At 45.5% G+C, this 14129-nt stretch overlaps 1 protein-coding gene across 1 annotated transcript in view; it reads left to right on the forward strand.

The window, feature by feature from the left end:
* SBF2 (SET binding factor 2) overlaps positions 1-14129 on the forward strand; it is a gene marked incomplete in the record, with an annotated part of 222584 nt that overhangs the window by 109127 nt on the left and 99328 nt on the right. Inside the window, 2 exon segments of the mRNA XM_056528207.1 lie at positions 1067-1176; positions 5707-5856. Coding sequence (XP_056384182.1) covers positions 1067-1176; positions 5707-5856 — 260 coding nt within the window.

Genomic DNA, 14129 nt, shown 5'->3' on the forward strand with positions numbered 1-14129 from the left:
TTTAAATCGGCACTGTCAGATATAAAAACTTTTTATATGTTGTTCATTTTGGCAAAACAATAGTTTTTCTAATATTCATCTTTAAAAATATTTAACATTTTATTTAAAAAACTGCATTTAAAATCCCACCACTAGGGGTCCCCATACCTACTGGGATACTGATGAGTCTCACAGCAGCATGAGGGGTGTCCAAAGGTCATGGACACGAGATGGTTGATTAACAGGTCTGCAGGAGGAGCACAGGCTGCCGCAACACTAGTGTAACACAGAATTTTACCAATCATGTGCCTCCAGCTGTAGCAAAACTTCTATTAAAAAATCTTAATCCTTCCAGTACTTATTAGCTGCTGAATACTACAGAGGAAATTATTTTCTATTTGGAACACAGAGCTCTCTGCTGACATCTCTGTCCATTTTAGGAACTGTCCAGAGTAGGAGAAAATCCCCATAGCAAACATATGCTGCTCTGGACAGTTCCTAAAATGGACAGAGGTGTCAGCAGAGAGCACTGTGCTCGTGATGTCAGCAGAGAGCTCTGTGTTCCAAAAAGAAAATAATTTCCTCTGTAGTATTCAGCAGCTAATAAGTACAGGAAGGATTAAGATTTTTTAATAGAAGTAATTTACAAATCTGTTTAACTTTCTGGCACCGGTTGATTTAAAAAAAAGAAAAAAAAAAGAACACTGGAGTAACCCTAGGTTATCCAGAAATAGAAAAACAGAGCTGATTTCTTTCAAGAACCGCTTCCGGTCTGTCTCCAGGTTGGGTTTGGTCCTGCCGCTCAGATCCATTGAAGTGGGTGGAGCCAAGTCGTAATACCACAAACAACCTGATTACAGATGTGGAGCTGTTTTTGAAAGAAATTAGCTTTGTTTTTCTATTCCTGCATAACCCCTTTACAGCCTTTGGCTGTCCGGGCATGCTGGGAGTTGTAGTTTTGCAGTTCTGCAGCTCTGTCCACAAGTAATGATCATAGGGACACTTCTTACAGATAATATGCGTTCTGCCTGACCCCCAGAGCTTACACTTCATGACTTCTCTATAACAATCATCTGCTTTATTTTAGTTTCCATAGTGGACAAGACCAGCGCAGTGTTCAACAGCGCCCGGAGGCTGGAGGTCGTGCGGAACTGCATCTTGTATATATTCGAGAACAAAATACTGGAAACCGAAAAGGTATTTACTATGTACATTATATCACTGATCCTGAGTTATATCCTGTATTATACTCCAGAGCTGTACTCACTATTCTGCTGGTGAGGTCACTGTGTACATACATTACATTACTTATCCTGTACTGATCCTGAGTTATATCCTGTATTATACCCCAGAGCTGTACTCACTATTCTGCTGGTGAGGTCACTGTGTATATACATTACATGACTTATCCTGTACTGATCCTGAGTTATATCCTGTATTATACTCCAGAGCTGTACTCACTATTCTGCTGGTGAGGTCACTGTGTACATACATTACATTACTTATCCTGTACTGATCCTGAGTTATATCCTGTATTATACTCCAGAGCTGTACTCACTATTCTGCTGGTGAGGTCACTGTGTACATACATTACATTACTTATCCTGTACTGATCCTGAGTTATATCCTGTATTATACTCCAGAGCTGCACTCACTATTCTGCTGGTGAGGTCACTGTGTACATACATTACATTACTTATCCTGTACTGATCCTGAGTTATATCCTGTATTATACTCCAGAGCTGTACTCACTATTCTGCTGGTGAGGTCACTGTGTACATACATTACATTACTTATCCTGTACTGATCCTGAGTTATATCCTGTATTATACCCCAGAGCTGTACTCACTATTCTGCTGGTGAGATCACTGTGTACATACATTACATTACTTATCCTGTACTGATCCTGAGTTATATCCTGTATTATACTCCAGAGCTGTACTCACTATTCTGCTGGTGAGGTCACTGTGTACATACATTACATTACTTATCCTGTACTGATCCTGAGTTATATCCTGTATTATACTCCAGAGCTGTACTCACTATTCTGCTGGTGAGGTCACTGTGTACATACATTACATTACTTATCCTGTACTGATCCTGAGTTATATCCTGTATTATACTCCAGAGTTGCACTTACTATTCTGCTGGTGAGGTCACTGTGTACATACATTACATTACTTATCCTGTACTGATCCTGAGTTATATCCTGTATTATACTCCAGAGCTGTACTCACTATTCTGCTGGTGAGGTCACTGTGTACATACATTACATTACTTATCCTGTACTGATCCTGAGTTATATCCTGTATTATACTCCAGAGCTGTACTCACTATTCTGCTGGTGAGGTCACTGTGTACATACATTACATTACTTATCCTGTACTGATCCTGAGTTATATCCTGTATTATACCCCAGAGCTGTACTCACTATTCTGCTGGTGAGATCACTGTGTACATACATTACATTACTTATCCTGTACTGATCCTGAGTTATATCCTGTATTATACTCCAGAGCTGTACTCACTATTCTGCTGGTGAGGTCACTGTGTACATACATTACATTACTTATCCTGTACTGATCCTGAGTTATATCCTGTATTATACTCCAGAGCTGTACTCACTATTCTGCTGGTGAGGTCACTGTGTACATACATTACATTACTTATCCTGTACTGATCCTGAGTTATATCCTGTATTATACTCCAGAGTTGCACTTACTATTCTGCTGGTGAGGTCACTGTGTACATACATTACATTACTTATCCTGTACTGATCCTGAGTTATATCCTGTATTATACTCCAGAGCTGTACTCACTATTCTGCTGGTGAGGTCACTGTGTACATACATTACATTACTTATCCTGTACTGATCCTGAGTTATATCCTGTATTATACTCCAGAGCTGTACTCACTATTCTGCTGGTGAGGTCACTGTATACATACATTACATTACTTATCCTGTACTGATCCTGAGTTATATCCTGTATTATACCCCAGAGCTGTACTCACTATTCTGCTGGTGGAGTCACTGTGTACATACATTACATTACTTATCCTGTACTGATCCTGAGTTATATCCTGTATTATACTCCAGAGCTGTACTCACTATTCTGCTGGTGAGGTCACTGTGTACATACATTACATTACTTATCCTGTACTGATCCTGAGTTATATCCTGTATTATACCCCAGAGCTGTACTCACTATTCTGCTGGTGAGATCACTGTGTACATACATTACATTACTTATCCTTTACTGATCCTGAGTTATATCCTGTATTATACCCCAGAGCTGTACTCACTATTCTGCTGGTGAGGTCACTGTGTATATACATTACATTACTTATCCTGTACTGATCCTGAGGTATATCCTGTATTATACCCCAGAGCTGTACTCACTATTCTGCTGGTGAGGTCACTGTGTACATATATTACATTACTTATCCTGTACTGATCCTGAGTTATATCCTGTATTATACTCCAGAGCTGTACTCACTATTCTGCTGGTGAGGTCACTGTGTACATACATTACATTACTTATCCTGTACTGATCCTGAGTTATATCCTGTATTATACTCCAGAGCTGTACTCACTATTCTGCTGGTGAGGTCACTGTGTATATACATTACATTACTTATCCTGTACTGATCCTGAGTTATATCCTGTATTATACACCAGAGCTGTACTCACTATTCTGCTGGTGAGGTCACTGGGTACATACATTACTTATCCTGTACTGATCCTGAGTTATATCCTGTATTATACTCCAGAGCTGCACTCACTATTCTGCTGGTGAGATCATTGTGTACATACATTACTTATCCTGTACTGATCCTGAGTTATATCCTGGATTATACCCCAGAGCTGCACTCACTATTCTGCTGGTGAGGTCACTGTGTACATACATTACATTACTTATCCTGTACTGATCCTGAGTTATATCCTGTATTATACTCCAGAGCTGTACTCACTATTCTGCTGGTGAGATCACTGTGTACATACATTACATTACTTATCCTGTACTGATCCTGAGTTATATCCTGTATTATATCCTGGAGCTGTACTCACTATTCTGCTGGTGAGGTCACTGTGTACATATATTACATTACTTATCCTGTACTGATCCTGAGTTATATCCTGTATTATACACCAGAGCTGCACTCACTATTCTGCTGGTGAGGTCACTGTATACATTACATTACTTATCCTGTACTGATCCTGAATTATATCCTGTATTATACCCCAGAGCTGCACTCACTATTCTGCTGTACCGCCATCGTTTATGATCAGTACAGCTGAGCTGGAGATGTGGAGTAGTCGTGCTCTGCGCAGTGTCAGTGACACGTTCCTATGGTTTTGCGGTTGATGTTCTTATTATTGTACAGTACAGTCACGTGTAGCCGGGTCCGCCCCTGGCGTCCATCCAGCGCCCGCGGTTAATGTTCTTCCCTTTCGTGTAATGTCGGTCGCACCTTTTGCGATATTCCTGGAATGTTTCATTTCTCTCCATTTTTCGTCTGTCACGTCCAATAATAGACATTAAAAATGTTTTTTGCATCTCACGAATTATTATTAGGAAACTATGCGGCTGTGTGTAGTCTACGTCTGAGCGCCGCGACCGCTGCCACGTGATGGGTCACTACAAGTCCCAGCATTCCTTGCCTTTTCTGGAGTCTGAGAGTCATGTTAATGGAATTTAAAGGGCCCCTCCGCCTAACATCACCTCACATTTTTAATTTATATTTTAATTATATTTATAATTTATGTATATGTCATGCGCCAATCTGTGGGAAAGCCAGGGCTCCGTACAGACTCAGCCCACCCGCGATCTAAAAGGGGATGCGTTTTCTGTATTGATCGGGCATGGGACTTCTCCTTAAAGGGGTACTCCACCGAAAAACATCTTATCCCCCAATCCAAAGATAGGGGATAAGATGTCTGATTGCGGGCGTCCCGCCGCTGGGGACCCATGCGATCTCTGGCGCGGCACCCTAGTCATCCGTGCATGGAGCGAACTCCGCTCAGTGCCGGATGACTGGCGACTAAATCTGCCACGCCCTCTCCATTCATGTCTATGGGAGGAGGTGTGACGGCTACTATGTAGCCGTCACGCCTCCTCCCATAGACATGAATGGAGGGGGCGTGGCAGATGTAGTCGCCAGTCATCCGGCACAAAATGGAGGGGGCGTGGCATGACGTCACGAACACGGACGCTCGAAGCTTCCCTGTTCCAGACGCCGCTGCTGCTGCTGCTGCCGGCCCAGATATTGCTGGTTCCCCAGGGGCAGGGGATAAGATGTATTTTGGCGGAGTACCCCTTTAAATTCTAGGTTGATCCTTTATGATTGTGAATATCCTTAGGCCCCATTCACACCACAGAATAGACATGACATGCGCAGTAGGCGCCCCCTGAACCATCCCGCACTAGGACCAGTGGATCCCGCCCAAAGAATGAAAATGTTCATTCTTTGGGGCGGAGCCTGGAATATGACATTAGAAATTCAAATTTTTGACCAGAATTTGTCTGTAGTGTGAATGGTCCCCACAGTGTCGGTTTCACATCGTCGTCGTCTTCGCTGTAAATATTTGTTCTCTGTTATCAGCCGACACTCTAGAAGGCGTAAGATCTGAGGGCTCCGGTTTCGCACACACATTCTGCGCCATTTCCTCTTTCCTCGGCCTCTTGTCTTCCCCAATGAATAACAAAATCCTTCTGTCTCTGCAGACGCTGGCCGCCGCGCTGCGCGCACTGAAGGGGAAAACCGCCAGACAGTGTCTGACTGAGGAGCTGGGCCACCACGTGAAGGAGAACAGGACCATCCTCAACCACCAGCAGTTCGACTACATCGTCCGGATGATGAACTGCACCCTGCAGGTAACGGGGGCGCCGCACCGACTGATCTGTAACGTTCACAGCTGCTATAGTATTTCTACAGGTTAAGGGGTACTCCGGTGCTCCAGCGTTTTGAACATTTTGTGTGATCGTGAAGCCGTGGCCACGCCCCCTTGTGATGTTACGCCACACCCCCTCCATTCATGTCTATGTCGACACGCCCCCTCCTATAGACATGATTGTAGGGGGTGTGGTCATGACCACTTGTGTTGATCACCCGGGATCAGACATCTTATCCCCTATACTTTGGATAGAGTATAAGATGTCTAGCAGCGGAGTACCTCCTGTATCTATAAACTGTATTTAAACAGAACTATCACCCCAAGATATATAACTTATTAATATAGTATCCCTAATTGTACTGTTTTTTTGCAATTCACCCCTGACAAGAAGTTGTGTAGTCCTGTCATTATGAGTTTGGTGTTTTCTTAGCAACTCTCCGATAACTCTCCCTCCTGACAGGAAGTTGTGTAGTCCTTTTATTGTCAGTGGAGTGTTGTTTCAGCAGCTCCTCAGCTCCTCCCTCTTTCCTGACAGGAAGTTGTGTAGTCCTTTCATTGTTAGTGTGGAGTTGTCTTAGCAGCTCCCGGGTCCTCCCTCTCTCCTAACAGGATGTTGTGTAGTCCTCCCATTGCCAGTATGATGTTGGTTTATCAGCTTCTCCCTGTCTCCTGAAAGGAAGTTGTGTAGTCCTCTCACTGTCAGTGTAATCTTGTCTCAGCAGCTCCTCGATTCCTCCATCTCTCTTGACAGAAATTTGTGTTGTCCTCTCATTGTCCGTGTAGTGTTGTCTCAGCAGGTCCTTGCTCCTCCGTATTCCCTGACAGGAAGTTGTGTAGTCCTCTCATTGTCAGTGTGGTGTATTCTCATATGCTCTCTACCTCCTTCCTCTCCTGAAAGGAAGTTGTGTAGTCCTTTCATTGTCAGTGTGGTGTATTCTCATAAGCTCTCTACCTCCTTCCTCTTCTGAAAGGAAGTTGTGTAGTTGTTTCAGCAGCTTTCCAGCTCCTCCCTCTTTCCTGACAGGAAATTGTGTATTCCTTTCGTTGTCAGTGTAGTGTTCCCTGGCTTTTCCATCTCTCCAGACAAGAAGTTGTGTAGTCCTTTTATTTTCAATGTAGTGTTGTCTCAGCAGCTCCCGGCTCTTCCATCTCTCCAGACAAGAAACTGTGTAGTAATTTCAATTTCAATGTGATATTGTCTCAGCAGCTCCCCAACTCTTCCCTCTTCCCCATCATACTCTCCTGTCTCTGGAGGCGTGGCTGGATCCTCTTTCTCAGCTCTGGCCCTGCCCCCTGAGTGATGTCATCACCTCTCACCCACCTCTCCAGCCTACATCACCATTTCCCTTGTCATGTACATATATATATTTATTGAGACATTAATTGAAGAATGAAGTGCGATTACAGCATTCTGTCTTGTTCTGAACAATGTCACCGTCAGAGGAGCAGACAGGGAATGACTACAGCAGGTGCTGCAATCTAATTCAAGATCTGTAATTTAGAGGTTATGAAGTAGCAGCACTAACTATGTTACAAAGTTGCAGAACTTTATAAATAACATCGTAAAGTTAAGGAGTTATACACTGAAAGAAGATTATGACGGACAGGGATATAGCGTTATATATCATTGTAGATTCATCCGCTGGGTGACAGCCTCCCGGGCCTTTCCTTTTCTCCCTGGTGTTCGGCAGCTGCCGCTGTGGTTATTGCCGGCTCCCCGGGGATTGTCATGTCCTAAGTGCTGCTCTTCGCCTCCATTAATCTGTCCCTAAATTACCGCAGGATTTATGACTATTTATTTTATTGTTCCCCGTCCAGGACTGTAATGGGGGGGCAGGGGGGCTTCTCATTCCGTACATTCTTATTCTTGGCTGGGAACATTGCTGGTGATGGTGACCATCTGTAATGGTGTTTACTGGGAGATAGGACATCGCTGCTGGGATAAGCGGCAATCTCATTCCTCCAATCTACCCCCCCCCACCCAATAACTCAGCAAATTCTTATCTCCTGCCGGATACACAGAACTGCTGCCGCTGCTGCTTGGAATCTGCTGTAAGTCGGATCCTGTATTTGTTACATTGTATCATGGAAGATGCCACATTGTGTTACATTACAGCACAGTGCAGGTCAGCGGAGGATGCAGTAATTGCAACCTGTGTACCTCCAGCTGTTGCAAAACTGCAACTCCCAGCATGCCCGGACAGCCTTCTGCTGTCCGGGCATGCTGGGAGTTGTAGTTTTGCAACAGCTGGAGGCACCCTGGTTGAGAAACACTCAACATCTACTGTGTATAGGGACTGTATGGCTGCATCCCCACATATATTCCTACATGTATTCTGCAGTAGGACACTTGCCCAACCTTTCTAACCTCTGACATCCAGAGTCAACAGAGAGTAGAGAGGCCATTGTATACCATAGGTCAGTGTTTCCTAACCAGTGTGCCTCCAGCATTGCAAAACTACAACTCCCAGCATGCTCTCCTCATCTCCATATACACTGACACATGTATTCTGCAGGGGGACACTTGTCCGGCCCTTCTCTCCTCTGACATCCAGAGTCAACAGAGAGTCGAGAGGCCATGGTACACACAGATCAGTGTTTCCCAAACAGGGTGCCTCCAGCTGTAGCAAAACTGCAACTACCAGCATGCACTTCCCATCCCAATATACATTAGCACATGTGTTCTGCAGGGAGACACTTGCTGACATGCAGAGTCAACAAAGAGTCGAGTGGCTGAAGACATTAATCAGTGTTTCTGTATCTGGGTGCCTCCAGCTGTTGCAAAAATTCAACTCTCAGCATGCTCGGACATCATACACTAGCACATGTATTCTGCAGGGGAACACTTGCCCGACCCTTCTCTCCTCTGACATCCAGAGTCAACAGAGAATCGAGAGGTCACTGTACACATAGGTCAGTGTTTCCTAACCAGTGTGCCTCCAGCTGTTGCAAAACTACCACTCCCAGCATGCACTCCCCATCCCTGTATACACTGACACGTGTATTATGCAGGGGGACACTTGCCTGACCTTCTCTCGTCTGACATCCAGAGTCAACAGAGTCCATCGTACCCATAGATCACTATAGATAGGTCAGCATTAAATCGTCCGTCCGCGATTAAATACTACAACTCCCAGCATGCATTGTGTACACTTTGTAGCACCGATCTGCCACCAGCTGATGCAAACTACAACTCCCATCTGGCTTGGATTCAGTGATGACTACATGCTTTAAATCAACCATCTGCCACCTGTGGAGCTCCAGCTGATAAAGCACTACAACTCCCAGCATGCCCTGACGACGTTCTGATGTCAGGATTAAATCCGACAACCGCAATCCGTGGCTTCCCAGCTGTTGAAATACTACAACTCCCAGCATGCCTTGATGTAATGATTAGTGCACGCATTAAACTAATGATCTGCAACCTTCAACCAGTTTTTGCAAAACTACAACCCCCATCAGAGTTATATGTGACAATGTGTGGCTCTCCAGCTGTTGCAGAACTACAACTCCCAGCATGCCCAGACAGACAGGTTGTAGTTTTGTAACACCTGGGCGGCCATATGTAGGGGACACTGTATTAGGGAGTTGTCCATTGAGCCTTTTCCTCATTCTTGCCCCTTTTTAGATCCGTTCTCAGCTCTTGAGCGCCCCCCTGAGGCTCTTTTTCTTGCTTTGCGTTGTGCTGACTCGGCATCGGCTGCAGAGAAGACGCGATGGTTAAGTGGCTGCGGCTGCGCCAAGTCCGTTCTTGCGGCTTTGTGGAGATCTGATCTGGAACGAGGAGAGGCCACGTTTATTAACCCCCCGAGATAAGATTTAATGGTGGGATTTACTGTTATAGGGGTTACGGTAAGAGCTGCGATTCCCGGAGGAGATGGCGCCGATTCGCACTGATATTTATCGCCAACGCCGACTCATAAGATATTTTACTGGGGAAATGAAAAGCGATCTTAAGCTCGTTACAGTGTGTCAGCGCAGGGAAGAGCTATCAGCCGGGAGACATTTGTGCCTCAACTTGTAGCTTTCCACCTGTCGCTAAACTACAACTCCCAGCATGCCAGCACAGCCATTGGTTGTCCGGACATGCTGGGAGTTGTAGTTTTGTGATAGCTGGGGGCAAACTGATTTGGAAACAGTCATCTACGACGATTCATGGGAACAAACCCATTAACTATGTTAGCAGGACCTCCGGGGTCTGTCCATAGAGCCCCCCTGACTCTGCAGCGCCCCCCGCACAGTACAGAGTCCCCCATGACCCGGAGGTCTGTCTATAGTGCCCCCCACACTCTGCGCAGTCCCCCATGATCCGGTGGTCTGTCTATAGCCCCCCCCACACTCTGCGGAGTCCCCATGATCCGGTGGTCTGTCTATAGCCCCCCCCCCACACTCTGCGGAGCCCCCCATGACCCGGTGGTTTGTATATATTTACTCCCCCCCACACACACACACACACTCTGCGGAGTCCCCCATGATCCGGTGGTCTGTCTATAGTGCCCCCCCCCCTGACTCTGCGAAGTCCCCCATGACCCAATGGTCCCTGCCCCCGCTGTAATAGGATTGTGGGGCCGGGTTAGGCTCAGAAGGATCAGCGTCCTCGTGTTCTATATTTAGCCGCTGACTCACGTTTTCTATACTTAGCTCCTCTGATAAGGGATCAGCTAACTCAGGTCTGTGCTTTATGGTCACTTCATTGTTTGGGGCAAAAATCGAAAGAATCCGCAACTTCCTGGAAAATTGCCCCGAGCCTCTGCTGACTGCGCAACCCGATCCGTGACGCATCAGACGCGATAAACTCCTGGAATCAGGTCCTGATATGTGTGTGCACTGATACATTGTAACAAAGCATCAGAACAGGAAATATAATGCTGTTTAGCTCACAGAGCATTGTCTAGACTGGATACAATTGTAGCAAACTGTAAGAGGTTTTAGGTCTGTTCAGTTTTGTAATATTTGTATCCAGTCTAGACAATGCTCTGTGAGCTAAGCCTCCTGGACTCCAGACTGATACATTGTACATAGCTAGTCCTGCTCTCAGCTGAGAAGTGATACAATTGTATCCAGTCTAGACAATGCTCTGTGAGCTAAACATCCTGGACTCCAGACTGATACATTGTACATAGCTGGTCCTGCTCTCAGCTGAGAAGTGATACAATTGTATCCAGTCTAGACAATGCTCTGTGAGCTAAACATCCTGGACCCCAGACTGATACATTGTACATAGCTAGTCCTGCTCTCAGCTGAGAAGTGATACAATTGTATCCAGTCTAGACAATGCTCTGTGAGCTAAACATCCTGGACTCCAGACTGATACATTGTACATAGCTAGTCCTGCTCTCAGCTGAGAAGTGATACAATTGTATCCAGTCTAGACAATGCTCTGTGAGCTAAACATCCTGGACCCCAGACTGATACATTGTACATAGCTAGTCCTGCTCCCAGCTGAGAAGTGATACAATTGTATCCAGTCTAGACAATGCTCTGTGAGCTAAACATCCTGGACTCCAGACTGATACATTGTACATAACTAGTCCTGCTCTCAGCTGAGAAGTGATACAATTGTATCCAGTGTAGACAATGCTCTGTGAGCTAAACATCCTGGACTCCAGACTGATACATTGTACATAACTAGTCCTGCTCTCAGCTGAGTATATACAATTGTATCCAGTCTAGACAATGCTCTGTGAGCTAAACATCCTGGACCCCAGACTGATACATTGTACATAGCTCGTCCTGCTCTCAGCTGAGAAGTGATACAATTGTATCCAGTCTAGACAATGCTCTGTGAGCTAAACATCCTGGACTCCAGACTGATACATTGTACATAGCTCGTCCTGCTCTCAGCTGAGAAGTGATACAATTGTATCCAGTTTAGACAATGCTCTGTGAGCTGAACATCCTGGACCCCAGACTGATACATTGTACATAGCTCGTCCTGCTCTCAGCTGAGAAGTGATACAATTGTATCCAGTTTAGACAATGCTCTGTGAGCTAAACATCCTGGACTCCAGACTGATACATTGTACATAGCTAGTCCTGCTCTCAGCTGAGAAGTGATACAATTGTATCCAGTCTAGACAATGCTCTGTGAGCTAAACATCCCGGACTCCAGACTGATACATTGTACATAGCTAGTCCTGCTCTCAGCTGAGAAGTGATACAATTGTATCCAGTCTAGACAATGCTCTGTGAGCTAAACCTCCTGGACTCCAGACTGATACATTGTACATAGCTCGTCCTGCTCTCAGCTGAGAAGTGATACAATTGTATCCAGTCTAGACAATGCTCTGTGAGCTAAACATCCTGGACTCCAGACTGATACATTGTACACAGCTCGTTCTGCTCTCAGCTGAGAAGTGATACAATTGTATCCAGTCTAGACAATGCTCTGTGAGCTAAACCTCCTGGACTCCAGACTGATACATTGTACATAGCTAGTCCTGCTCTCAGCTGAGAAGTATATACAATTGTATCCAGTCTAGACAATGCTCTGTGAGCTAAACATTCTGGACTCCAGACTGATACATTGTACATAGCTCGTCCTGCTCTCAGCTGAGAAGTGATACAATTGTATCCAGTCTAGACAATGCTCTGTGAGCTAAACATCCCGGACTCCAGACTGATACATTGTACATAGCTCGTCCTGCTCTCAGCTGAGAAGTATATACAATATCCAGTCTAGACAATGCTCTGTGAGTTAAACAGCCTTCAGGCATGATAGCTGGTACATTGTAACAAACCATCAGAAGTAGAGAGAATTGTCCAGACTGAATGCAGCTCTTGAGATGTACTCGGTCTCTGTAGGTTTTCAGTTACTGAATGTTCTTATTCACTGACAACAAGCGGGGATCTTGACAATGGACATAGATTCTCATAATATAATTTGCACAAAGTCATATTAGTCGCAGATAATACGTGCACCGTAACTTTTTAGCATCAAAACTATTATATAGTTTGCACTATTGAAGTATTGTTAGGTACATAAACCTGCAGCGATTGCAACCTGTGCACCTCCAGCTGTTGCAAAACTGCAACTCCCAGCATGCCCGGACAGCCGAAGGCTGTGCGGGCATGCTGGGAGTTGCAGTTTTGCAACAGCTGGAGGCACCCTGGTTTGGAAACACTGCTTTACTGTGTATAGGGACCATATGGCTGTGTCCCAGTATACACTAGCACATGTATTCTGCAGGGGGACACTTGCCCGACCTTCTCTCCTCTGACATCCAGAGTCATCAGAGTCAAGAGGCCATCGTACGCATAGATCAGTGTTTCCCAACCAGGGTCCTCCACCTGTTGCAAAACTACAACTCCCAGCATGCCCTCCCCATCCCCATATACACCAGCACATGTATTCTGCAGGGGGAAACTTTCCTGACCCTTCTCTCCTCTGACACCCAGAGTCATCAGAGAATTGAGAGGCCAATATACACATAGATCAGTGTTTACCGACCAGTGTGCCTCCAGCTGTTGAAAAACTACAACTCCCAGCATGCATTCCCTATCCCTGTATACACCAGCACATGTATTCTGCAGGGGGACACTTGCCCGACCCTTCTCTCCTCTGACATGCAAAGTCAATAGAGATTCAAGAGGCCATCGTACACATAGATCAATGTTTCCTGACCAGTGTGCCTCCAGCTGTTGAAAAACTACAACTCCCAGCATGCACTCCCCATCCCTGTATACACTAGTAAATATATTGTGCAGGGGGGCACTTGGCCGACCCTTCTCTCCTCTGACATCCAGAGTCATCAGAGAATAGAGAGGCCATTATACACATAGATCAGTGTTTCCTGACCAGTGTGCCTCCAGGTGTTGAAAAACTACAACTCCCAGCATGCATTCCCTTTCCCCGTATGCATTAGTACATGTTTTCTGCAGGGGGACACTTGGCCGACCCTTCTCTCCTCTTACATTCAGAGTCATCAGAGAATCGAGAGGTCATCATACACATAGATCAGTGTTTCCCAAACAGGGTGCCTCCAGCTGTTGTAAAACTACTACGCGCTCTGCTCCAATTGTAAAGTGTTAACTCTGGCACTGTGGGGGAATTACTACTTTCCATGGAAGTGCTTGCTGTGCCGTGTTGGGGGTCATTCTCTGCGGCGCGGACAAATAGCTGTGTAATGAGAAGCATTCGCGGTCCTGTAACTCATCTCGCCGTCTGGTTTATGTGTCTGCGCCGGCCGCGCGCTCCTCATATCTGAGATTCCTCCACATACCCTCGCCTTGTATTGGCCTAATGAGGAGCAG

This window comes from Hyla sarda, chromosome 6 (assembly GCF_029499605.1).
Source record: "Hyla sarda isolate aHylSar1 chromosome 6, aHylSar1.hap1, whole genome shotgun sequence".
In the NCBI taxonomy this organism is placed as follows: Eukaryota; Metazoa; Chordata; class Amphibia; order Anura; family Hylidae; genus Hyla; species Hyla sarda.